General features: G+C 39.8%; 3 protein-coding genes across 4 annotated transcripts in view; 2 read left to right on the top strand and 1 right to left on the bottom strand.

The window, feature by feature from the left end:
• The first annotated feature begins 514 nt into the window (after positions 1 to 514).
• Positions 515 to 8,985, top strand: LOC147203878 (oxidized low-density lipoprotein receptor 1-like). Its single transcript, XM_086114656.1, has 8 exons — positions 515 to 719; positions 2,294 to 2,371; positions 2,493 to 2,573; positions 2,849 to 2,956; positions 3,629 to 3,823; positions 5,000 to 5,169; positions 5,822 to 5,937; positions 6,692 to 8,985. Exons 1-8 carry the CDS (start codon positions 668 to 670, stop codon positions 6,849 to 6,851), a joined length of 960 nt encoding a protein of 319 aa, XP_085970782.1. The 5' UTR covers positions 515 to 667; the 3' UTR covers positions 6,852 to 8,985.
• Positions 8,986 to 9,345: 360 nt separating this feature from the next.
• On the bottom strand, positions 9,346 to 11,653 carry gpatch4 (G patch domain containing 4). 2 transcript variants are annotated; one of them, XM_086113668.1, is made up of 8 exons: positions 11,603 to 11,653; positions 11,326 to 11,404; positions 11,157 to 11,230; positions 10,985 to 11,077; positions 10,679 to 10,798; positions 10,489 to 10,598; positions 10,295 to 10,345; positions 9,346 to 10,210 (listed from the first exon to the last, which is right to left on the bottom strand). In XM_086113668.1, exons 2-8 carry the CDS (start codon positions 11,402 to 11,404, stop codon positions 9,673 to 9,675), a joined length of 1,065 nt encoding a protein of 354 aa, XP_085969794.1. In that variant the 5' UTR covers positions 11,603 to 11,653; the 3' UTR covers positions 9,346 to 9,672. The 2 variants fall into 2 exon arrangements, with proteins under 2 accessions (XP_085969794.1, XP_085969795.1); XM_086113669.1 differs by lacking the exon at positions 11,603 to 11,653 and having other exon boundaries at positions 11,326 to 11,588.
• Positions 11,654 to 13,331: 1,678 nt separating this feature from the next.
• The window catches only part of pear1 (platelet endothelial aggregation receptor 1), a 41,973-nt gene continuing 27,616 nt past the window's right edge, over positions 13,332 to 27,688 (top strand). Inside the window, exon 1 of the mRNA XM_086112925.1 lies at positions 13,332 to 13,434. The gene's annotated coding sequence lies outside the window, so the exon portion shown is untranslated. The remainder of the gene's footprint in view (positions 13,435 to 27,688) is intronic.

Genomic DNA, 27,688 nt, shown 5'->3' with positions numbered 1-27,688 from the left:
GTGTTCCATTAACCCATCATACTGTATATGTTTTTGGAATCTGGGAGGAAACCAAAGTACCCAGAGAAAACCCACGCAGAGAACATGCAAACTCCACCACAGGAAGGCCGGAGCCGTAATCAAACCAATCACCTCTCCACTGTGAGGCGGACATGCTAATGAGTCGCGCACCGTGCTGCTGCTAATAGTAATACTCATTATAAAACAGATTTGGTAATAATATAATAACAAAATATAAAAAATACATGATAAAATTCTTGAAAACATGAGTTCCTTTTCATTTATTTTATTGGTTAGTGCGCATTGCATACACACACATATATATAAAATAAAATCAAAATTACCTTTATAAATGCTTGTTTTTATCCCTTTTAATTGATTTAATTCGAAGATCTTTGAGTACGTACATTTCGGAGATGACCACACCCACCGCAAGCCTGCCCACAACACCAAATCAAACCTCCGACTTGCACATTTGAGCTCACATCATCCGAAAAGAAGAAGCACCAAAAAGAAGAACTCAAGTGTTCTTACTCACACTTGAGTTTCATTTGTGCGCCTCAAAACAGCTCGTCTCTCTTTAACCCATTGCTGGCTGGGATGAGGGCAATCCTTTTGCAGGATTAATGGTATTTTTATTTTAAATTTTAATATTTTTGTCCATTGAATGATGGCAGAAGAAGAAGTCAATTATGTGACGGTCAAGTTCAACTCTCACAGTGAGTCATTTTACACCATGACTTTGAACGATTAATTTTGTGTTTTGGGGGTTGTAGAAACTTCATTAATAATAATGAACCTAACAGTTAAGAGAGCTACTTGGATGATATGAAAAGGCTCATTTGAATTTGCATGACAAAGGTGCACACAGATGGTGATTTTTTTTTTCTGTGTGTTGTGTGCCATTTTCAGATGAGTTTTCTCAAGAGTAGAGGGCAATATGTCTGACTTTGACAGTCATTTTAAAAAAATCTTTCAGAGGTTCAGAAATGACTTGGATATCAATGAATACAGTGGTGCCTTGAGATATCAGTTGAATTTGTTCCATCCTCCCCAAATTTTCAACAAAATGTTTGTAAGAAAAATAACGATTCTATAATATAGGACTTGATTTAAAAAAACAAAAACAGTAATGACCAAATTAAATAGAATGTAGAGAAATTAAACATTGTTTGCCATTTTTTAAAAACTCAATGGACATTGTGCTGCTCCTTCTGTTGTACATGACTTGGGAGCAACATATGACAGACATATGGATATACAGCACATGGAAACGGTCACAGCTCCTTAGCAAACTGCGGTAATCCATCCATGCATTTTCCGAACCGCTTTATCCTCACGAGGGTCGCGGGCTTGCTGCAGCCTATCAAACTCCACACAGAAAGGCCAGAACCTGGAAACAAACTTACGACCCAGCAGCACTAATATTAGTCTTTTTTTTTGCAGAGGATAAAGAAAATATACCTGTGCTGTTGTGCATATTGTTAAATTCTTTGTCAATGTGTAGCTCCCCTGTTAGTAAACCAGATGCTTAAAGGGTTAGTTGTAACATTCTGACACCAATGTTGTTTCTGAGGCATTTTTGTTATCTTCAAGCTAAATAGACTTTCTTAAGGCGGGGCTATGTCGTCTTTTTAAAGATAAGTGTATTTCTCTGTTTTATGCTTATTTTGACGGTGAATGTAAACTGGGAGTGGCAATAAACAACTAGAAATCTTTTCGGAAGAATTATTATTTTTCAAGATGACGTACGTGCCATGTCTCCACATGCACAGATCCACTCACTAATTGACAACGTTTATCTGGGCAGCTTGGTGATGAACTGCTGCCTCCATGAGTGATAACAATCAATTTGTTTTTGTTTTGTTTTTTTGAGTGGGGGGGGGGGGGGTTAGAGGCTTTCTATATGTGGCATTCATTTGCACTCTAGATGCAGAGGGGTGAGTCTTGGAGTCTCCACAACTCTGAGATGAGATGACAAAAAAATCATTCGATTTGTTCTCGGTTGTTTTTGGGGGGTTTTAATAGTGACAAGAAGACTCAGAAAAGTGGCTAAGTTGCCTACGGTAGTCGACATCGTAGCCACTTAGTTTGTCCATGTCATATACAGTATATACAGTATATATATATATATATATATATATATATATATAATCATATTTTTTGTCTTTTGTCATGTCTTTTTTTTTTTAATTGTAATAAGCAAAGCAGTGAAAGTCAGTGTGTGTGTTCATTATTTGGCAAAGACAACACATGATCACTTTTGAATGAATACATTTGCTTCTCTTTCCAGACTTGGCAAATGACACCGTGATCTACGAAGACGTGAGGAGCGAGCTGGAGACGTGGCCACCCCAACGCTCTACCCAAGGTTTCCGGAACCCCCCCCCCCCCCCCCCCACCTTCTTTCATGATGCCTTTCATACTCCTGTCTACCATTTCCGTCTTTAGAAATTTACAAACGTATTCAAAAGTGTCTCTGTTGCCTCCAGAGAAGTGTGGCGATGTGGAAGAGATCTACGACAATGTGCGGTCTAAGGAGTTACCTTGCAGCGTGCCTCCCATCTTCCAAGGTTCATGACTTTGTTTCAAAGGTTACTTCAAGTGGCAAAACGTTGATAATTTATTCCCAATTTTCTGTTGTATTCACTTGGTGGCTACACTCTTGCAGTACATCAATGCGGCTGTTAGATATTTTTGCTGATCAGATTGTCGCCTCAATGTTGCCCTGTCAATGTAATCTGCCCAGTGTGTTCTTAATCAGTCATGCAGGCCCATTGAACACAAAGTATTTTGACTTTAGAGGTTGGGCCATAAAAAAAATTGTTTTGTTTTTTTTTCGCACTAGAAAATGCTTCGAAATTACCGCTCCACACGCCTGTCACATTGGCTGCTGCTGCTCTGGGCCTCCTTTGTGTCATCCTCATGTTTGTCATCATCGCGCTCACGGTGCATCGTACGTATTCTTCCGGCTTTTTCCTTCCACTTGACAGGATCATTCCTGCGGTGCATTCTCAATTATCTATCAAAAATGACATGACTGATTATTTTGTTGTTTGTTTCTTAATCGAAGACAAAAAAAAGAGTGACAAAATTTCTCACATTGCAATTTTATGGTCAGATCAACAAAGCAAAATGTAAAAACCGGCCACAGGATGAAATTTTATTTGAATATTTCATTGGTTGGGTTTATGTGACCCAGAAATCAAAAGTAAAAATTGCCCCAAAATACAGTACGTTTGAAAACCAAATACTTCTTAAAGATTAAATGCAAATGTGCATAAATATTAATTTCACCTGAACTGTACTTATTAATTATAGCCTACTGTACTGGAATAAGAAAAAGTTTGAGCGACTGTAATATTATGCAGTTTGCAATTAATTCAGTGATTCTTTCATGTACCGCTAGAGAGAGCCTATGTACCACATTCTCTGTTGTAATCATAAAATGGTTGATAAGTGGTCAGGATTTATTGTGCTGCCTAACAAGCTAACGTAATTCTTCAAATGAGCCTCACCAAACTTACGGGTCATGTAAACCCAAGTCAGAGCCTCAAATGAAATTAGATTTTACACCAACAAGTTAAAAATGAAAAAAAAAAAGGATTAAATAGATTTCCTGCTACAGTGAACAGCGTCGTGGCCGAACAGCGCCGGCAGACCGTCAACCTGACAGCTCAAAATGGGCACATGCAGTCCGAGCTGGAGCGACTGCGGGAACGAGCCCGGGAGCTGAGCAGGGAACGGGACCAGCTCAACTGGACCATGGGCAAGGTTCTCCAGTATGACAATTTCGCTGTCATCGACCACTGCCCACAAAAAGGTCAACACACGTGCCAGGGCCTTCGCAGGACATTTGTTTACAAATAGGTTTCCAGGCCGATGCCATTTTGTCGCTAAATGTATTCAGTGGGAAAATGATTAGCATAATAACTAAAAGACAAACACTATATTATCAAAATAATTATTAGACCTCAATGATTTAAAAAAAATGAATACAATTAATCAATTCTAGTGCCAAATTTATATTTTTTCTAATTTATACAGTTTGAGGATGCATGATTTATTTTTATTATTTTAAATATGTTGAATTTCAATATATTGTCAAATGTATTAGTGTAATTATTTTTTGTTGTATGATAAAATTAATGTCTGAAATTTACTACAATGCATTACATATATTTTTTTATTATAGCATTATGCAATGTTTGTTATTTGTAAATGATACACAGTCATGTTGTCATAAAATGTTTTAATAAAATTATCAAGTTTTTAATTGTTACAATAAATTGCATTTCGGTTTATATTAAAATAATTTTATATTTTGAATGAGTAAATTTTAATAAAAATACTATGACAATATTTGAATTATTTACTATTTTATAATAAATTTTGGTATTAAAGCAAATCATGTTCAATGTTTTTGTAAATTGTATATTAGTATCAGTAATATTATCACAAAATATTTTTATTCCTTTATTCAATATGTATATACTTATACTCCTACTCATCAATATTTTGGTATATGTGAGTTATAATGAAAATTATGATTACTATATTTTAAATATCATATATTTAATGTATATAATGTTATATTTATACATACAATAAATAATATATGTAAGAACTATCTGTTAACAAAGAATGACTTTTATACTTATAACTTTTAAACACTTAATTTTATTTATAATTTCCTTTTTTATCATTTATTTTAAAGAATATCATTTTCATAATAATAATTCATATAATATGGATCATTTGATGGATGTTGGGCATGGTCCTGACTAACTGCAGCAGCTAAACTATTATAGGAAACCACCGACCAATTAAATAGTAAACTCAAACTCAGTCCTGCGGGTTGTTTTTCAATTTTGTTCTTTTCACCTGGGCCTAAAAATAAATTATGAAAAGTATGGCATTTTTAATTTTATGTGTGTGATAAAAAGAGAAAAAAAAATAACAAATGGGACATGGAAAGTTGTTTTTGTGTTTTTTTTAGTTTTAAGCCTGTGTCAGCCATGCGCGGACAACTGGCTGCAGTTCGGCTCCAAGTGTTACCTGTTCCAGCACTCCATTTACTATAGCAGCTGGAGGACCTGGCAGGGAAGCGTTGATGATTGCAGGCAGAAGAACGCGCACCTGCTGCTCATCGAAAGCCAGGAAGAACAGGTGAACATTATTCACTTCAGTGGTAGGGGTTCTAGTCCACATCGCTGTGGGATGCCGTACATTCAGTTCAAATCTATTACCGTATATTTCTATTGTGCTTAATAGCTAATAAGTGAAGTCATGAGCTTGGCATGCCAAATCTAGCCTCTCATCCTAGTTAAGTGCCTTGTAACTAGCTGGTGAGCTCACAAGCTATGGGTGTGTTCGGAAATTCACTCTGACGCCCTACTAACACAGGGGCGTCTAAAGCTTTTCTTTTTAATGCAGCATACAGAAAAATGGATGGACACAAGGGCCACTCTAAAATTCTTTGACTAGCTAAAACCAATCAAGAAAGTAATTAAATATTGTTTACATTTTCTAGTTAATTTGCTAAACTGCTACGCAACAGCTTTCTGTTAAAGGTGATAAGGCAATTAGTGAAGGACACGATTTTGGGGTGGCCAAGGGCCCTGTATCCCACTAGACCAGATTCGCCTCTGCACTGAACAGCAGCAGAATCTCATCTCTACATTTCAGAACCAAAACAAGGGTAAACTGTAATAAGCTGACCATTATTAAATCTCTTGGTTGACGATCATTACTTTGGTATCGTAACTTGCATTGAGCAGACAATGGAGGAAAACCATCATCATTTTCCTGCCTGTTTCAGGAATTTGTCACAAACCATACAAAGTACTACAGTGATGACAAGCATGGCTACTGGATGGGACTCAGAGAACTCTCCAACAAGTGGAAGTGGAATGACGGACGCAACCTCACTCTGGCGTGAGTGATCAAACACCAAACAAAAATAACAAAAGGCAGGATCAAATTAGCCAAGTACCTGTAGATAGTTGGTTAGCTTGTACGATAAGTAGAGCATGAGAAAGCTTGAAGCTAAATCTGTGTCACTTTCCAGTAGGTTAGCTTACAAGCTAAGTTGAATTAACTACAAGCTCGAAAACAAAATCTAAGCAAAAGCTAGCTGGTAAACCTAACTTAGTTGCTCATTTGTTATCTAGCAAGCTAAGTAGCTTATGAGACAGTGCTCAAGTCGGAATCTCAGCTGCTAGATGGTTAGCTTTTGTTCAAAATTTAGCCAACCTGTTAGCAATAGTTGGAAATTGGCATATTGCATAATCAAACTTGCCCAAAATCCCAACTGAATGTTACCATTCACCCTGAAAGGGATTCTAACCCCAGTCCTCAAGTCTGAAGCCAACGATGTTACTCACTGAACCAACCAAGCTAATTTATGATATCAAGAGATAGCTGGTTAGCTTGCAATCATGACAAAACTCTCGAGCTAAATGTAGCTCGGCAGCTAGTGGTTCATCTTGAAACCTAATCTGAGCTAACTCAATAACTCTTAAAATTAATGTCTCTCAGTGGCTAGACAACATAAAACATCTTGATAAGGACAATAAACCAATTAAATTGGTGTAATATTTTCTTGAAGCAAAGTAGCAAATAGGTCACCTACACCTTTGGCCAAGACCTACATAGATGTCTCATGGAGTCCATCTTTTGTCGTGTGTAGATTCTGGAGAAATGAAAACAACTACATCAAAAACAGCTGCGCTCTGACATCAAAGTCGCAGACGTCAAAATCCCTGGTCAACTGGAGCAAAGCCAACTGCGACATGAAGAACAGATACATCTGTCAAACCCCTGCTTTCACTAAACGAGATCTACACTAACATTTGGCTCTGAAGGTAGTCACGATATCTGTGTTGGTCTTAATAGAATTTTGACAAGAAAATTCTGGGTAGCTCATGATAAAGCTCTTATACAAAATGTTGCACAGTAGGGAGCTGATTAGCTAACTTGCTAAACCTATCACAATAGCTCACTGGTTAGCTTCTAAGATAAGTTGAGATAAGTATGAGAAGGCTCTCAAGTTTATTTTAGTGTAGTTATAACATCTTAGCTACTGAGGTAAGTAACCAATTATAAAACTCATAGTTCGGACATAAAGGGCATTCTGAAATACGCTCTGAACATGCACTGCTTCACTCTGACCGTTTACAAACTCGGAGCGATGTTCAAATGTGCCATTCGGTTATTCAGAGTGCCCCAAAAATGGAGTGCCGGAGCGCACTAGTCTAGACACTCCAAATGGAGGCACGGTGCACCCAGTGCATCAGGCAATACAGATGCAAAGCGTTAAGCACGTGCTGCATGTTCAGAACATGGACTGCACAGAGATATTAATAGCGGGGGAGCAAGCTCTGCCGCTTTGAAAACACAAAATCTCAAGAGTGATGTTAGGCCATCAGAAGGATTTTCCGAACACACCCTCAGTAACTAACGAGAATGCCCTTGTTCAGTTGCTAGCTGGTTCGGTCTTTGTTTTGGCTGTGGCTGTTGTGGAAGCGCTAATTAAACTGAATTGGAATTAAACATGTTACTGGTTAGCTCACGAGTCGGGTAGAAAGCTTGGCAAATTGTGGCTAGCTGGCAATCGATAAAGCTCTCAAGCTAAATCTTGTTCAGTAGCTTTCAGGGAACTACCGGTAACTTTCAAACTTGGCAGTCAAAACTAGAACAATAGCCCTCAAGCTATTAATCACCTAAAAAAAAATCTAGTTTGGTAGTTTGCCAGCTGCGTAACTACAAAGTGTGGCAAGATAAAGCAAGTTCATTGTCTTGGTTGGAAAATTGCCAACGAGAGAGTAAAATAAGTAGCAAACTAGAAAGAATAGAAAGCTTTGCAAACAAAATCTGACACAGTAGCTAGCTTGTTGGGTCTTAGCTAAATTTCTTAGTTGGTTGGCTAGTTTAGATGAACTAGGTAGTTGAATAAAAATCCTGGCAGATTAAATCTAGCTCAAAATTTTGCTGGTTAAATCACAAGCTAAATTGTAAACTTGGTCAATCGTAGCTGGCAGAGTAATTCAAAAGCCACACTGAGCGAAGGAGGTAGCTTGCAAGGTGAAGCAAACCTAGCTGTAGGTCTACAGCCAGTTCGCACCCACACTAATAACCCAACAGCAAGAGAATTAAAAACTAAAGAACTGACAAAGTAGGGAACTTATTTATTTTGCTATGAATTCAGCCCACAGTGACCTGCATTGATATTTTTTTCTGGACAATGATGTGTAGTAAAAGCAAGTATTTAGCAACCACGTGTTGTGCAACTTTGGAGAATAATCAACATATGGCCCAACAGCATCCAGCGTCATCAAAGGTGGAAACGTTGGGGGGGCGGGGGGGGGGGGGGCATTATAAAGGATTGCTAGATTTATTGTTTAATCAAAAATACAATTGTAGAAGTGAGGATATAAAACAAAGACTGAAGTCAGAGACAAGGTGTTGTGTATGTATTTGGGTGTGTGTGTGTGTGTGTGTGTGTGTGTGTTTATCAACAAAGATTCTCAGGCACTATTTTCGACTTCCTCTATTTCGAGCTTGTTTCGAATTACACTTTCCGAGAAGTTGAGTTGCAGAACTGCCTTTGCGCCATGTCCTGTTTAATTTAACAAATGTTAACTAAAAATAATCTCAAGGCATATGTGAGAATAAACTGTCAAGTATCTTATTACGTCCTTTTTCAACTTTGGGTGTCCACTCTGGAATAGTCACGATAGATACGATTTACTCATTTAAGTAGACAAGATATCCATTTAATGTGCGTATGTCATATTGTGTGGCAGAATAAATCTCACCAAACTGGCGACTGTGATTTTTGTGGTCGATGTTGGGGGCTAAAACAAACAAACAAAAAGAAGATATCCAAGAACACTGGCATAAGCACTCTGTATTTTTTTAAATACACAATATATATGGTTCATGAACATAACTGTATCATAAACTAGTTTTTCTTGCAGTTTCTCTGCTTTTGTTGCACTTGTCATGTTTTATTACTGTAAAATTCTTTGAAATTGATTTATTTTTACATTTACCTAATTTGACAATAAGGTTATTTGTCTTAATGTAAATGTCATTTCAGAAAATAATTATTTTCATTTAATTATACAAACATCAAAAACTGATTCAAAATATATTTTAGACATAATACAATTTAAACAAGTAGGATATTGCGTGCAGAAAACACATCTATTAATGTAAAAAACAAAATCGGACTTATTTGTCAGGTTTAAAAAAAAAAAAAGAAAACAAATCGCTCAAAGGAGGGTCTTGAGCACAAAATCATGGGGTCCATCGGGTCCAGGAGACACACACCGGCAATAATAATGGTAGCAAAGATTTTCAACATTTATTTAGAGTTAGAATGTTAAAACAAAAAAAAATCATAAAGACACAAATTCATAATTGGATTTAAGATATTCTCAGTGCAGCTTGTCTGCGTTTTTGTCATTTGTCGGGAACCTTCCAACGACATGCTAATTGCATGAATATCTGGAAGGTAAATAATGGTAGTGTGCAAATGGAATTGATCTTTTGACCACTCATATCACATGTCTGGTCCGTTTCTGGTCTTATCATCGATAACGAGGCTGTTGTACAGAAGAAATTAGTTTATTTAAAGAATCCTCAGTCACTACAGAAGACCAAAGATTACTCTTTGGACTTTTTCTTCTTTGGTGGAGGTGATGCTTGTGGCTCCTCCCACATGTTTGAGTCCTTTTTGCTCTTTTTGCTTTTCTTCTTGACTCGATGTTCGGAAACAAGCGGCTCCGACTCTGTGTGGTTCATCTGCTCTTCTACTACTGGAAGTTGCAGCTCTTTCTTCTTCTTCTTCTTCTTCTTCCTTTCCAGCAGAGGAGTGATGTCAAGCTCTGGACCTGTCAACTGTCCGTTTTTCTTCTTCTGCTTCTTCGTGTGGTTCTCGTGACCATTTTCTACGCATGTCGCTTGTTCTCTGTCATCAGTCCTTTTCTTTTTCTTCTTTTTGATTCTGATGTCAGACGGTTCCAAAAGTGAAATATTGGAGTTGTTTAATTCTTCAGTCATCTCCTCCGATGCCCTTTTGTTCTTAGGCTTGTTTCCTTCCCGCCTGTCTTCGGTGTTGTTGCCGTATTTGGCCATGAAGTCAGCCTCTTGCTGCTCCAGCCGGGCTAGTTTAGCGCTCATGTTCAAACCGTGTCTGGCTCCTCTGAGGAAAAAGAAAAAACAATCCAGAATTGAAGCATCTAAAACACATTCAGTCCTAAAGTTATGTTTCCATAAATGCACTGACTTGTGGGCGGTGCGTCCTCCGCAAGCCTTCACCAGCTCGAAATCAGACAGCCTGGAAGAAAACGGCAAACGTGGCAAAAGCACTGATGAGTATTTTTTTTTCCCCCCCGTGGTTTAATTTTGCTGAAATAAAATGTGTTAAACACTAGTTTGGCACTGCTTTAATTCTGCCAATTTTAAAGCAGAAGTTCTCACTTGGTAGCGGAAGAAAGATCGAGTTTGTGATCTTCCTCCTGGTCCGAGCTGCTGCCGTCACTGTCAACTGTCGGCTCTGGCTGCTCCTGACCAGACAGCAGAGTGGCCGACTGAAGGGAAAAAAAACCCCACATCCAGTCAGCACGTCTTAAGTCCACAACTCCTCGTGTAAATCCTTGACGTATTTCACCTTGACAAAGCAGCCATAGAGTTTGGCTTTAGCCAACGAGGCCTTCCGAGGCTTCTTGTTAGAAATCACGCTGTCGTCTTCTTCATCGTCCTCAGCCATCTTCTTCAACGAAATGCCATTCTGGATTAAACAAATATGGAGTTACCTCACTTTAGTGCTCAGTGGTTTAACGGATAAAAGAATAACATGCTAACAGTTGGCACAGAAGCAACTTGCAAGATAACTTGACCCTGAAAGTGATTATTTATATTTCCATAATTTGTTTCTGAGTGAACATAGCTTCATTTTTTTTTTTTAACTACCGACCTGATGGGATTCCACCTGGAGGCTGGCCGAAGCCTTGTTGAAGACGTGATCCCACCAGTGGAAAGTGAACTGTTCTCCTTCCTTGTGGCCCACCTGACACAACACACAAATGATTTAGTTGTCACTGTACATACTCACACCACAAACAACAACAACAATCAATAACCCTCACCCCGCCTTTGTTGCACTTCACTTTAATCTTGATGGCTTCCGATATGCCCTTCTCATCCCGACCCAGTCCTTTACCTACGGATTAATAATAATAATAATAATAGACATGTCAAGATGCAATGGTTGATATATGATAAGTGCCAAGCTTCAATAACTGTACAACATCTGACCATGTTTCCAGCCGTGACGCTTCAGCTGCTGCTCGGCAAACCTCAACCCGTGGCCCTTGTCTTGCACAGAGTCAGCCATCTAGACGAAGGAAGGAAGGTTTGTCAACACCTGCATGATGATGTTATCACCATCATGTCTCATACAGGACGTCCTATAACAATACGTGAAACATTTTCACTGCGATCTTTAAATAAAACGGAAGTGTTATTCAGTCGAGTTAAATCTGCAAACTTATTAGCGCCGTATATCGGTCAATATGAATATCTCAACTAAAACCTTTGGAGAAGTGTGGCATGCGGCTTCTCTAGGAGGCTGACATGACACCGGAAAACCGTCACGCCTAGCGCAAACGAGTACTTCCGGGTTTCACTAGTACACTTGAGAACAGAACTGTCCGCATTTACCTTTTATTTCTCATTTTGAACGAATGAAAATCTAGTTTGTACTTTGATTACTCAAAAACTAAGGAGAGAAGCAACTTCAGGTTGAACATTTACGTGTGAAAAAGAATTTGGTTCCCATCACGAATTTCGTCATTTAAAAAAAATGAAGAAAAAAACAACTGTAACGCATTTGGCTGCTGGAGCAATGGCAGGAAAAGGCTGGGTTTATATTTGCGCTCATCCTATGGCTCGTGGGAAAACCAAAATGTTTTATTTGAGTTAACTTTTGTTTAAAGTTCAGTTGCATTACCCATATGCATGTTAATTAAGCAGTGAGCATCTCCACCGAAACGTTTTTGTCGACGTCAGCAGTTTCGTCGTTGTCACGCATTGGGTTCGTGTCCATCCATCCATCCATCCAAAATCCGAATCCCTTATCCTCACGATGGGCGTATGAAAAAATACTACCTCATATAAAGTGGATATATCTACACGATTTCCTAGCATTAACGTTGCTTAAAGTGGTTCCGATAATACAGTATGTGGATGGAAGTTCTGTAAATGCGTGTAAGGGATAGAAAAAACCGCTAGGTGATAGCATTGAGTTCCAAATAAGTGAGACTTCCTTTTGACGCCTTCTACGGGCCTTGTACTCTACTGTATGTGGAGCAGTTCACGATCAATATTTATCTAATACCATGGTAAAACAAAAACAATAAATAAAATATACTAACTAGAGATGCAAATTATAAGCCTATTGATTTGGGCAGATTGCTACACTAATTGAAGTTTGAATGTGACAAGTTTTGCTCCTAACTATCAGAGGGTGGGAAATACAGATGAATTTGAAACCTGATTGGTTAAAGAAATAGTTAATAAAGTCAAATTAAATCAAACCTGTGAAGACCCGGGACAAATTAAAATGACATGGCAAGTTGGCAACACGTCGAGGCTGCAACCTGATAGGACGAATCAATCTAACCTCACATACAGTGAAACATTTGGAAATAAATCAATTCAATTTCATGGAACACATATTCAAATTTGCTCCACTCGGATGTCGACCTTCTGATACATGCCTGCATGAGGTCTTAATCTGCAAAGGAGGAGAAGACAAGCAGCGCAGCAGCTGTTTATCAAGGCCGACCTCCTGTTTTAGGGAGGAAAGATGTCCAGCTGTTCTTGGGAAGCTCGCTGACAAACTGGTGGTCTCGCAGGACTGCCTCAACACACAGCTGACAGTCAAGTGAGAATGTGACACACACACACACACGCACACATTAAAATAACACTGATATCTATCTATCTATCTATCTATCTATCTATCTATCTATCTATCTATCTATCTATCTATCTATCTATCTATCTATTTTCAGTACAGTATATTTAAAATGAGTTAAAACAGCAATCTTCCCTCCCTCCCTCCCTCTGTCACAGTTTTTCCACTTTGCGTGGTCTTGACGACCCTCCCCCCTTTTCCCTTTTTTTCTTTCTTTTTTTTTTTTTGGTGCCACACGACTCTTTCCTCTGTGGCTACTTTCTTATTTTCTTCCCCTCACCAAGTCCGCCGGACCCTCTTTGTGCAGCAAGTTCTCTACGCAACCTGTGGATCAACTTTTTATTATTAATCAAAGGTAACATTTTCAGGATTTTCTTCTGGTCTTTGGAGACTTTGGAGTGGATTCGCACCCAAACAGGACCACCAGGCAGCAAGCAGAAGGGAAGGTGAGTACATATACGATCTTTTATGACTTGGTGGGATGGGACCAGCTGTCAAAAAGGATAAAAACGTTTGATTGATACTGTCAAATAGGTACTGATTTATCAATTTGATTATTTTTATTCCAATTCTTGTGTTTGTATCGTACTGTGTCAAATATTTTGGTTATTTAATTTCATCAGAAGACTCTTATGTTTTGGATCTCGTTGTATTGTGATCGTGTGCCTGATGTTATGGCGGTTGTATACAAAATGTTAAATAGCAAAACCACGCTAATATTAAATTACTGTATTCGTATACTGTACTATTATACGTGTGATTATGATTGGGGGGGGGGGAAACTAAGGGTGATTTATTACTTTTGGATGTGCAACCTTCTGTGGTTATTTAATGTTCCTGTTATGTTGCCGGTCAAATCGAACCACTCAAAGCTTTAAAAAAAAAAATAAAATCAAGAAAAAATCTGTTTTTAATGTAAAATGTACCAGGATGAAGCTTGTTCTGCTTTCCGATGCTTTCTGCTTGTTGTGCTACATTTGTATTTTGATTATATGTTTGAAATAACAACAACAATAACAATAATAATAATAATAACAATAATACTGTATTGTCGTTTTAATGACCAAACATGCAGTGGGTTAGCTTGACGCAAAGTAACAAACGTCAAGAGGATTATTGATCTTGTGCTGCAATTCATCCAATGTGAGGCTGTAATGTCAAACTGGCTTCCAATCACAGCTGGTTGGGTTTTTCCAATCCAGAATAATTTCTGGGCTTTACGACGCTGACTCTTGACAATTTTTATCTTCTTTTTATGACTTCAAATCAGCAAAAGCGTTAACAAATTGAGATAGGATTGTCTTTGTCGCATGTACAAGTAGTGACTCGGGTCACTCATTAGCCAAAGTACCACTGTAGTCACGTTCTGGAGTCAGACTGACCAATGAATCCAAACTGACGGATAGAAACATGAACAAGATAACATCAAGCAAAATATAACAAGAAAACAAGGACAACAAACCTGTGATGTTCGAGGCCAGTTGCGTGCTTGTATGAGTGTGTTTGATGACTTGACAAGATTTGGGGCGGGGGGGAGACATTGCAAGCTTAGTGATTCACATAGCTGGTATTCGCGCAGCTGGCCGGCATCAATTTCTACTCAGCGCCGGTTTGATTCACAGCTGATCACAGTACACCCTCAGTCAGCTGGCCGTAAGAATAAGCAGCATAGAAAATAGTCTTTGGGATGAAGCTGAAAATTTTCTTCAATTCTTTGCCAGGTTGTCCTTCATCACTAAGTGATGATCTGACGGAATCGTGATCGTATGGAAGTTCATGTCATTTCTTAAATAATTCAACGTAGAACTTTTGCGGAAAGCTCGGTGGAGCTTGTAAAAGGCGTAAATCCAGGCTGCTAGCACGGCTTCTAATATTTGTTGCCGTGACTTGTTTGCAGATTTAATTCAAACACAATTCAAAATACATACATTAGAGGAAAAAAAACCAAAACGAAAGTAACACAATGGGAACAAGTTTCAACTAAAAAAAACAAAACAAAACATTTTTTAGATATATATTTTAAAAACTATTTCAACAGATTAAACGTTAAAACCTGTCAACTTGACCAGCCACCTAAAAGCAACATTTGAACTTTCCTCACTGTCATCCAAGATTGAAGACAACTTACATCATGTGTAATGACTTGAAAAATTAAGTCAAAAACTGAATGTTATCGCCCCCCCCCCTCCCATTTTTACCATATGTTTTCCCGCCCGTTTTTATGACAGGTCAACTTGGCCTATAACATACATTAATGGGGCTTGGTCAACACTCTATGGTAACTTACACAACAAATTAAAGGTAAAACTAAACAGGAGGAGGCGGCACGGTGGTCGACTGGCTAGCATGTCTGCTTCACAGTGCGGAGGTGCAGGGTTTGATTCCGGCTCCGGCCTTCCTGTGTGGATTTTACATGTTCTCCCTGCGCGTCCGTGGGTTTTCTCCGGGTGCTCCGGTTTTGTCCCACATTCCAAAAACATGCACGGCAGGTTAATGGAACACTCTACATCAGTGGTTCTTAACCTTGTTAGAGGTACCGAACCCAACCAGTTCATATGTACATTCACCGAACCCTTCATTAGTGAAAAACAAAAATATGACTTTTTACAAATTCAAGACATAAAAAATGCATTAATTAAAATTAGAAAAAAAGTAAATAAAATTTCAAGACCTAAGTATATGTTTTTGAAATTTTATGACAAACTATCACGACAGTCACACATTGACGATAAGTGAACTAAATTTCACGCAGCAGTGATTGGACAAGCAATGTAATGTGATCATCTGCAGCCAGTGATGGCCAAGCGGGCGTTTCATAATTAATTGACATGTTGAGTCGGGTATGTCCTAACCTCCATGGCAGAGGCTCCGTCAAACCCTGAGACCGATTCACCGAACCCCCAGGGTTTGATCGAACCCAGGTTAAGAACCACTGTTCAGGGTGTACCCCGCCTACTACCCAAAGACAGCTGGGATAGCTTCCAGCACGCCTGTGACCCTCATGAGGATAAAAGCGGATTAGGAAATGAATGGATGGATAAACAAGAGGATATTTAAGTAGCCGCGCTGTCAGAGAAAGAGAGAGAGAGACGTTGCAATTATTATTTCAGTAGCAAGGCATCCATTATCCATTCAAAAAAAAAAAAGTAAAAGAAATCTTCCTGCACTTTTGAATGGAGTGAAATAGCACCACCTGGTGGAAAAGTTAAAACAAATGATTGCTTCCGTTTGGAGCATTGAAGAATGGCGTCTTCAATACTTTTCAATGGGACGTTTGTTTGACACTAGGATCAAATGTATTTTTTTTCTTTTTCTTTTTTTTGGTGGGGGGGTTGCTTCGTTTTTTCCCAACTTTTTAAAGAGGCCTTACATCAGCGAGCCCCTTGCTCTGCTCCATGTGTGCACATCATAAATGTGATAGAGGACCCAGCAAAAAGAGGCACGGACCACAGACGACTTGTACTGTGGTGAGGGTCTTTCCTGGACTTGCTTATGTTGGCACGTGTGCATGTGGGGCGTGCGTGTGTGCGCATGTGTGCAGCCACACTGCAGACTTTGCTCGTTAAATCAGAAATTAGTTGAAACCCGACACGTGAAATAATCGAGAAATGAGTTGGCCCCAAAAAGGACGCCAACGCCGAATTGCAAACTGTCTGCAGTTATTGTTTGTGTTATGGATTATTGCACAAATCATCTGACTTGCGGCTTTTGCTGCCCCTTTTTTTTTGAGGGGTGGTGCTGAGTTGCTTTTTTTGCATCCCAAAAACAAACCAGTCCCCAGTCTATGCTATGTCATGCTTGGCAGCGTGCGCACGTGAACCGAGGGAACTTTTGCTGTTTTTCTTGAGCTTTTCTTCTCCCTCTTTTTCTTCTTCATCCTCCCACCAGCTGTTTTCTGCTCCCTGTCGTCCATCTCGATTTTATGAGAGCGCTTATGTTTCGATTCCATCTTGCGAATCCACTTTTCCAAAGAGAAACTTTTGCGGCATGACTGACGATGGCCATTTTTTCCGCACAAAGTAATTTGTTAAGGTAAACACACACAATACATCAAACAAGTAGTTGGATGTCTTCGTTGACTCCATGCAAGCTGCATTGACCCTTTACTGCACTTTTTATCCACCTCAGTAAATTACAATGGAGTCTACTCTAATAGAATATAACGTGATGAGACATATGGAATGTATTTGTTTTAATGTAAGAGGGTAATAAACAGGACATTCAGAAACTATTTATACAATTTATTGAGATACAATACACGAAAAAGTGACAGTTTTATTTAGATTAATTTATTTTAAAAAATTGAATTTGTATTATTTAGATGTTTGTATTTAAATTGTATTAATTATTGTGTGCATATATATATGCATATGTATGTATGTGTGTGTGTTTGTGTGTGTTTCGGGAACAGATTAATGGCATTTCCATTCATTTCAGCTAGGAAAGATATGAGATTAGCATTACATAAGATTAGCAAAACATAAGATATGTTTTGAGTTACTGGCGTGGTCACTCATATCTGAAGAAAACACTGTCATATGGCGCTTTTAAAATATATTGACAGTGACATTTCCCAGTGATTAAATGACAATTGCCGTCCTTTTTTTAATTTCCACATGATCCAAACTAATTGTCTGTATGACAATTCCTGTCACTTACACTGCATGCCTCACATTCCCCTTGATTTGTTGTCCTTCTCCTAACACTTAGACCCCCCCCCCCCACTGTGTCATTTTCCCAGGATGTCTGTGCATGCGTGCGTGTGTGTGTATGTGGGGGGGGGGGCTCTCGTAACCCTTGACCCCCACTGGACCCCACTCTTCCTGTTGTGTGCTGTTAAATGCTGCTGACCACACAAGAGTTTGTGTACTTTCATCTTTGAAACGAGATGTATTTTGCATGCCCCCCCCCCACCACTACACGCACACAAAATTTCAAACAGTTCCCAAGTGTCTTAAGTCTGTGACAAAGAGAAGACGCACGCGTCCGACCAGGGGCCTTAAGTCTTGATTTTAGGGCTTTGTTTCTGACAATGGTATTCTGATAATTATCGATCATTTATACCTACCCTACTGTAAAATAATTGCAGAAGGATTACTTTATTTTCACAACATTCTAAGTGATAAAGAATTACGTACTGAATATCATCAAGGTGGACTAAACAAAAAAAAAAAAAATATATATATATATATATATATATATATAAAAGTGGCTTCTAATTGATTATTTTGGATTTTAAAAATCATTTTGAGGTGCAACGACAAAAAAAACCCACCCAAACAACTGTACAAAAATGGAGTGTACTAAAATATCAAGCAAATATATTCAAAAATGATAAAACTAAACACACACTTGAAACAAGGCGACAAAAATGACCGAGGGCTGTTTTAAAGGGCAAGACAGACATACGGACCTATGTGGAGGCAGTCAAAACTTTTCAGTAAACGGCAGTAATATTGGTCATTCTTTGCAGAGGATAAAGAATACACACATGTTCAAATGTCAATTGCTTGAACACTTCCACATGCAGGTGTTTTTGATTTTTAATTGTGTTAAATTTAACATGTAGCTTGACAGTAAACTCAAGTTTGAAGCCTCTTTTTGTAAGAATTGTTCACTGTGTGACAAACTGCTGCCTTTTGTCGGTTGAGTTGCGTTCACTGCTACCATACAGCGTTTGCATCAGAATTGTATTAATTTTTTTCTAAGAAGTCAAAGCAAATGATCAGTGCAATGACGGCTCAGATTTTGTCAGGTGGGTCACTTCTATCTCAAGGCAACGAGACACCACTGTGCGTCGTTTGTCCGCTTTGAAGTCAATTGCAGTGCCTCCGGTTGGCAGTGGAAACTGCAGCAGCTTTGTGACAACCCAGAAAAAAAAAGGGGGGTTCACCTTGGGGGTAGCAAACGTGGCTCTTTGCTGTTTGGAAGAGAAAATGAGCAGATTTGGCTTCCAGATGCTTACTCAATGGGCCCCATCTGGAGAGAGAGGGGGGGGGGGGGGTCCGCTTTTCAGGGCTCTGAAGTGATCAGCGTAATAAGTTTCAGGTTCTACAGACACGGGCCGCGTACCACATGCTAGAGGTGCGGCGCTAAATCATCGGGCCCCAACGTTGAGCAAGTTTACTGGCTTAGGCTTGACTTCCTGTAAATGGTGAAAAGGAAAAAAAAGGAAGTGAGGAAGGTGAGCGCATGACGCACCCTGCTAGTGATGTCTGGATTAGCGCGTTCTTCACACTACAGTTCCCAAAAACTGTCCTAAGGATGTAAAGATGCCGGGATGGCATAATAGTTTCCAGCGGTGCCTTATAAGATAGAAGTTTAAGTTGTCATAAAAACACACGTGTAAATCGAAACAACTCATAACTGGAAGACATCGTAGGTTGGGCCTCCTGAAAGTCAAGATAACACTGGATTTAATAATAATGCTAATGTTAGCTTCCCCTAAATCAGTTTTACTGTAATCCCCACACTAGAACACAGACGGAAAGTGTGCACTTCACCGCCATAACTACCCAGCGCGAGTGCAACATTTACCAGCATTGAGTTACGGTTGATCGCAGCTACCATCCACTCACTTCACGAGTGCCGTCTTAATCCAAAGCAGATGTGCAGCGGTTTGCTTTAAATCGCTCGCCGCGTCGTCGAGCCGTCACTTGAAGAGTCGGGGTTCTAAAAGCTGTCGCCTGGGAACCTCGGTCTCTGTGTGAATTTTGGTCAGACTTCTTAAACACCCCCCCAACCAACACACACACACACACACACACACACACACACACACACGTCTCGATAAGGCATCAGCTTGGTCGCCATAGGACACCCAAGAAGGTGGGCAGGCCTCGTTCCTTTTGCAGCAAGCTCTCTGAAAACATTTAGTTTCATACAAGAAGCCACCATTGTCTTTGATGTCTGCTACAATCTGAGGTCGATTGAGACGCAAAATTGTTTTGGATGTTGAATGATGAAATTTATTCACCCTTTCGGGGACAGCGGTTACTACATTTGACAGCTCATCTTAGTTGAGACTTGAAATTCTTTTAGAACACTGAGACGCGAAGATTTCTTTGACGTTTAAGTTCATCTGTACGTTGGGTTTGTTGAGAGTCTAACTTGTCATTGATGTTTGAGTTCAGTTTGCAGATTTATCTGAGAAACATATTTGTTGTTAGTCACTGAAAAACGTACCCGCTTGCTGTCTAAGTGCCTGAAAGTCCTGTGTTGTATAAAAGTAGTGCTTTGGGGATCATCTTGTGGAATCTATAGGTCATTATAAACCTTAGGTTTATGAATTTTGTTTTTTTTCCGCACGCAGATTTTTTTTACAGCTAGTCAGGCTCACGTGAAGGTCATTTGAAGTGAAGCTTTGTTGTTGAATACGTACAAAACCCAACAATCTTCCCGCTTAAGTCTTGAATCGTCACGTTATGCTTGTGTGTGTGTCGTGGTTGCGGTTTGATGTCATACCTCAAGCATGCTTTGGAAAACAGGCTTTCCGCCCGTCCACCGTCCGTCTCCCAAGCAGTCCTCCCACCCTCAGCAAAGGTGAAGTGTTAGCAAACTGCGGCGGCCTCCTGCCAAGACCGAAGGCCGCATCGCGTCCTTGAGTACGCTCGATTATGCAAAGCGAGCGGCGTCTTCTTTGTGGTGAGCACGTGTGTGTGTGTAGGAGCATGAGCACATCTGTGTTTATGTCTCTACAGTACACGACATATGTGATGACTCAGCAGTCCTCTTGCTTCCCCTTACGTAAAATAATACAGCAGCAAAATAAAGTGAAAACGGTCAAATGAACGATACCCACAAATGGTACCTGAAAACAGTAGATCGGCGTCAGTCTCGTGTTGACTTCAAAGCCACGGAAAACAAAACAAAGACTCGAAATAGTCTTTGACGTTTCTGGGGGAAAAAAAGTTCATCAAAAATTTGTGTTTTTGATTCGTTTGAAAAATATACATCGGCTCGGGTTCGCTTCATGGTCTGCGACGCTTCATTTTAAGTTTAGTGATGACTCTCGTTTGTCTTTGCTGTTAACAAAAAACACTTTGGATGAATTGAAAAATGGAACGATTGCCGGTTGTGAACGTGAACTTGGTTTAGAAAATGCAAATAATTTCTCAGTTGGAAAGGTCCAGTAAGAAGCAATCCAGTACAAAGCTTCTTAGAAATGAACATTTTTGGGCTTTGTTGTTGAATGTGTACCAAAAAAAAAAAGAATCCCCGTCGCTAGCTTATCACGGCTGTGAGACGCGAGCAGAGGTTATGAGTGTTTTGCTAACCTCTACTCAACATTTCAAAGGCTCTTGACCCCCCACCCCCCTCCTCCTTGCTTGTGTTTGTGCTTGGGGACCTCTGGCCATGGCTATAAATGAACGATTTGCTGTTGTCATGCTTTTGCATCGCCGTCGTGTTTCCCACAACTTCTCTGACCTCCCAAATGGGGGAGAACGCACATAGTTTGCAGATTTGACCGTCAGTGTCAAATTCCATGGAAAAATAAGCAAATAATATCAATTTCTCAGAATGGCAATTTTTTTTTGTAGGCTACTAGCGTAAAGTCTCGATGCTAATTTGTTTTGAAAACTGGAATGAGAGACACATGTCAAGTTTCCTGGCAGGCTTGGTGGACACGCGGCCAAACAATAACATCCAGGAAGAGACAATGTATGTTTGAATGGACAAGTCATCTGTGATTCACGCCGAAACTACGCCGAGAAGAGTGTTCCAGGTCGTCGTCAGGCATCACTGTAATTTAAAAAAAATAAAGGCATTAGAAACGGATGGCTGGTTTTAACGTGAAGCATCAAGGCCAGCCGAACATTCTTTCACTGAGCGTCATTGTCCCATAACCCTTTTCATGCACCCTGTAACCTGATAACATTGTAAACTGTCCACTGTAGTTACCGCCGTCCCTGAAAGGGTAAATCTTGTATTTTGCCTCTCAAAGCTCATTCATGGTCCCGTCTGTCCAACAATACAGAAGATGTGTACCTTTTTGAGCAGTGTAAATGTTGAATGCTAATTATTCGTTTTGCCGAGCTCTTTAATGACAAGGCAAGGCAATTTTATTTATGTAGGGGTGGGGTTCCTGGGGGGGTTGTGAACACACAAGGGGGAAATGAATAAATAAAATAGACAATTCTGAAATAGAATTGTATATAAAAAAAAATGACCAAAAGAAGCATTTCTACTTGGTGCTAACTAAACTTCTGTTGGCAATTTGAGCAGGTTTATGTTCAATTAGCATTTCCTGAGTGTATTCAGGACCCAAACCATTCAGTGATTTATAGACCAGTAGCAGAATCTTAAAAAACGATTCTTTGTCTGACTGGGGGCCAGTCTAAAACCTTTAGGACTGATCCATCCATCCATTTTCAACACCGCTTCACCCTGAACAGGGTCGCGGGGAGTCGCTGGAGCCTATCCCAGCTGACCTCGGACGGAAGGCAGACGATGACACCCTGAACTGGTCGCCATTGTCTACAAAACACATACACAGTCCTTGTTGTTTACACGCATTAAGTTCAAGACTCTGAATGCGCCCTGATTGCCACCAAAAGCCCCGTAGTTCGATTCAATGAGACCACCAATCGTTGTTGATGTTTAAAAAAATGTGACGCGAAGGACGAACGTTGTGTGTGGCGCTTATTTCCCCCCCAGACGACAGGAAAGCAGCGGGCTTTTACACAACGGGATAACAATGAACAACAAGGTCATAAATCCCAGTATGAAACGGACACTGAGAATGTCCTCCGAGGCTCAGGAAGCATCTTAAAAACGGCCGGCGTCCTTCCAGATGGTCCTCGTTGTCTCGACTGGAGGTCACAAATGTTTGTTGAGGTCCTGAGGCTAACAGCCGATAAACTTCACCGTGACTTTGTATCGAGATTTTGCTGTTGTTTAAGTTTCATACACTGTTGATAATTCTTTACAGACGTTGGTCTAATTTTGCAGGCCGCGATTGTGGCTTAGTTACACCTTCAAAGGCAAAATAATGACAGGGCGACTTCTCCCAATTTGAGACGGAGTGTTGACATCGACCCTCAAACGTGACCGTTTCTAAGGTAATATCAAATACCGTATTGGCCCGAATATAAGAAGGTGTTTTTTGCATTGAAATAAGACTGAAAAAGTGGGGGTCGTCTTATATTCAGGCTCTAGACATTATACCCGTTCACGACGCTAGATGGCGCCAGATATCATTGAAGCGACTGCTGAACTTGACTCCCCAGGCCAAAGCGAACCCCTGTCACGAAGAATAAAAATAAAAATAGCGGTAGCACGAAGAAGAAAAATAAAAAATAGGTGTAAGAAAGAAAAGAAGAAAATAATAGAGATAACAGAAAATGGAGAAACATAGCGACAATCTGGAGAACAGTGGGTCGAAGATCGGCCAGGTTAACCGCCAGCTGAGGACAAGTTATGGTGTAAACTTCAAGATGCTTTTTCTCTCAAATATGTTGTTATAAACAATTGTTTCAGATGTCCTGTAATTATTTTCTGTATAAAAATAAATTTGGTGTTCAAAAAGTCTTTTTTCAAACTTGAGTCTTGAAAAAGAGGGGGTTGTCTTATAATCAGGTGTCTTATAATTTGGTGTTCAAAAAGTCTTTTTTCAAACTTGAGTCTTGAAAAAGAGGGGGTTGTCTTATAATCAGGGCCGTCTTATATTCGGGCCAATACGGTAGGTAATAGCTGATAGCTGTGTCGAAGGAGCAGAAAACACAGGTGCCGACGTGGCTCTGATACTACCTTTCAAGGCAAATCATCCGCAGAACAACTTCAACACCCCCTTTCCGTCTTTGCCGACCAGGAACAAAAAGGAAAATAGAAAAAGAAAAAAACCCAGACTTTTTTTTGTGAACAGCCTAGAGCTCTGTCTGATAGGTACCACTGATACGGAATGGGGTGTTGAAGTGGACCCACTTATTTGCTGGCTTTCAAGGTCGTGGTGGGGGGGTGTTGTGGTGTAAAGCTTTTACAGTCTACCCCAGTTGGCGGGGTGACCTGGCAAAAATGATATTTCCGATTTATAATTATCATTATTATTATTATTTTTTAAAATTATTAAACAGGCCTGTGTTATTTGCAAAGGCTACCACCCACATGGAATGTGGTGTTGAAGTTGATCCGCACATTTTCTGACTTCTGAGGTAGTAACATTGGCCGAATGGCGGCTAGGTAAATAGTGGCAGCAGAAAACTGCAACTCAGGAGGGAAGTCCACCTTCAATCATATTTGCCGAATGTCTTCACACCCCCATTCCATGTCCCTTTATTCCATACTGCGACCTGAAATAAAAGGTGGAAAATAATCATGTCTCAAAAGTGCCACCAACTATATTAGTGTTGAAAAAGAAGCCCAAGACTGGTATACAGTTTCCCGCAGATGGCGGAATATTGGCAGGATGAAATGATACCCCCCCTCATCCCCCATGTCCAAGTCTGAAACAGTGCACCGTCCGGAAAACAAATACCGTTGGAAAATTCTTGGGTTTAACAGGCGGTTTGAAAGTGGCTTCGGATGGATACGCGACGAGTACTTCTACTACCAGTATGCTTGATTTTTCATCTGTTGAGTTGTACACCTCGTGGGGCAGCGACCCATTCTGTTCAGTGTCTGCACATGACACCGGTGACAATTCCTTGGTGGCTACATTTGGTGTGACATTGCGGACGTCGAGGGTTTGTCGCCGGTGTTGGGAATGCGGGTGTTTATACAGCTAAGCTGTGTTTTCTGGTTTTCGGGTTTCCTTCAGTAAAAGTGTCTCGGATATATGATCCGCAGTGAATTACACCGCATATAATTACAACCTAGTCTGGTCGGGTCCTCTTATAAAGTCATCCATTTTGGGTTTGCCGCCATTTCGCTGGCTAAATGTCGGAGGGCCGGTCCAAATGTTGTGAATGGAGGCCGTGTATTTCCAAGTCTTTCCGTTTTTTTAGTTTGTCTCCCTGACCAGCGGAGCCGCAAGTCATGCCGCCTGAGGTTTGGGTCGGCCCATGTGCAGGCACAGGCGCAGGCGCTACGCACCGTTTTTTTTTTTGCCTACAATCTGGCAAGAAGTCGGGAATTGAATAGCGGGCCACATGTGACGGCACACATCTGCAAAATGTAAAGCCTGTAAGGCCGCATGAGGGTTATTTATTTGCTTTGTCATCTTCTAGTTTAATTTCCTTTTTGAGAGAGATGAATTTATGGCGCATGCGGTCGTCAGCATGATTATGGTGAGGAAATGAGATATTTTTGCTTTAAAGGATTTATCTGTGTGATTTAGTAATTAAATCAGTTTGCAAAAAAAAAAAAAAAAGCTACTTGTTGAATTGTGGTTTTAAGTTGCGAAAGCCAAAGAGGAAATTGACCGACAAATATTACGGCATCCAAGGTTTGCCCTACAATTTTCCTTTCCTTTCTTCAAGTGTACTTCAAAAATGAAAAGAGGAGTATTAAATTGTATCATTTAAAGACAAAAACTGTCTACGTCTCAACTTTAAAACTTTCAATGGTGGCCTACGGCCCCTGAATCGAACCACATTCAAAAGAAAGCCCATTGAACAAACCGCAGCAAACACAGTATCGGTTCATCAAAGCCTCCTAATCGCCTTTGATGTTTACAAAAACATCATGCTGGATTCATTTCTTTTGCGGCGTGTGTGGTTGTCAACATAATTCAGGCGAGGAATCGATATTTTCTGTTTTGAAAGTTCAAACCATATAATTTTGTGATTAAAACAGTTTGCGGTTAAAAGCACTTGGTCTTACGATTCAAAAGGCACATAATAGATTGCGGCACCCAAAATCTGTCTTAGAAATTGCCTTTCCTGTCTTAAAATCTACTTGGATTAATTTAAAAAAGGAAATAAAATTCTATATTTGTTTTGAAAAACTGCCCAAGTCTTAAATTTAGGGATTTATGGTTTGAGCAGTGCCACTGAAACTTACTAGATATGCTCCTACCGTGCAAAAGAAAAGACCATTGGATGAGCGGCCGAAACCCTTCATAAGCGCCAGTGCAAACTTCGGAGACTGATAAATCATTACAGTACTGGTAAAAAAAAGACACATATACAGTCACACACACACACACACACAAAATAAAGCTGAATCAAATTTCGAGTTCCGGTGCAGTGCTTCGGATAGACTTATGGTGACTTTGCGCAAACCCCTGCTTTTGACGTTCAGTTTTTTTCAGCAGTGATGAAAAGCAGCTGCCAACTGCTGTGTGATTTGCCAAGAACATATTCTGTTTCGCGAAAATTGGCATGTATAAATTAAATTGTATTACATGTTAGAGTCGAAAGCGCTAGCGCTAGCATCTTGAACTAGCTTTTCTATTAATACCTGAAACGAAATAAAAGAGTTGTGTAGTAATGTTATATTTACTATATTTGTGTTATATAAATATCTTATATCTAAATATGACTTTTCAGTCAACATTAACCCACTGACTCTCGGCAAGGCAAGGGCGCTTTATTTGTATAGCACATTTTATTAGCAAGCTAACTCATTGGGCTTCACATGGTTACAAAAGAGCTTTTAAAGGCAAAATAGGTTAAACATGTCAAAAACTGAAGAATCTAGGACATTTTAAAGCAATAGATAAAATTATTTTTACTAAAACTAAAAAAAAAACCTATCACGCAAGAACACGATTTTGGAAAAATTGGTGACGGGAAGGCTTCAAAAGACCTTAATTATAGTTATGGTGAAGAGAGACTACTTTTTAACCGGGATTTAAAACAAATTCAATATCAGCTGTATGATGGGATGTAAAATTTGAAGCTCTTTTCAAGCTTGCTCTGAGGAGTTTTGCTGCAGTATTCGCTTCGCCAAAGTCTCGATACTAAATCCATTAAAAACGAAATCATTGTGGATGTTTACAAAAACATATCTTTTGGGTGAGTACGATTCAAAATCATTGTTGATGTTTGCAAAAAACATCTACTGCGCTCCTGTACTGGGAATTCCAAACACCCGTTTTTCAAATCATTCATCTGACAAATAAATCAATCATTTATTAACCCGATGGGTGCTTTGGATATCGTTTTGCCTGTTCCTTTCACCCTTGCTGCACTTCTTGTTGTTGTCCTCACATGGTCCACAACATGAGCGTTGCCACGGCGACGTTATCATTCCAACACTGTTATCCATGAGCTCTGTTCTCCATCACGGCGGTGGGAAAGAGGAGGCGCTGACCTCATACTCGTAAAAGCCAGCTTGGGGAAAGGTGGGAAAAAATCTAGGAAGGAGCAATCAGGTGATCGATTTTATGAAGGAGGTGCTATTAGCTTGTAAGCGATCAAACAGTCATCCTGGAATGGTCATTTTTCTGCAAGGGCTCTTTTGCTCGAGAAAAAACAGAATTATAGTGTGTGATTATTTTGTCATTTGTTTCAAGCCCTCGTTGTCTTAGGATAGTGGATCTTTTATACCTGCATTGAAAATTCTATGATCATACATGAAATATATTCAGAGCATGTATTTTTCACGTCTTTTGTCCATATTTAAAATATCATTTTTCCATGCCCTGCTACTGTATCCCCTTTCGCACCGCCCGTCAAAGCCACATTTTTCCCCGTTGGTGCTGCTCTGTCTGAATGGAATGGGGAGTTGGCTACATGTTAGCATTTCTAGCCTTACTTATTTTAAATGTTTTAAAGTCACATGGTTCTGGCGTCGTCGAAAAGATATCCGAAAATGAAT

This window comes from Hippocampus guttulatus, chromosome 6, assembly GCF_054856545.1.
Source record: "Hippocampus guttulatus isolate MCC_2025c chromosome 6, RoL_Hgut_1.0, whole genome shotgun sequence".
Classification (NCBI taxonomy): Eukaryota; Metazoa; Chordata; class Actinopteri; order Syngnathiformes; family Syngnathidae; genus Hippocampus; species Hippocampus guttulatus.
Note: the sequence above shows the minus strand (reverse complement) of the source record. Positions and strands in the feature narration are given on the sequence as shown.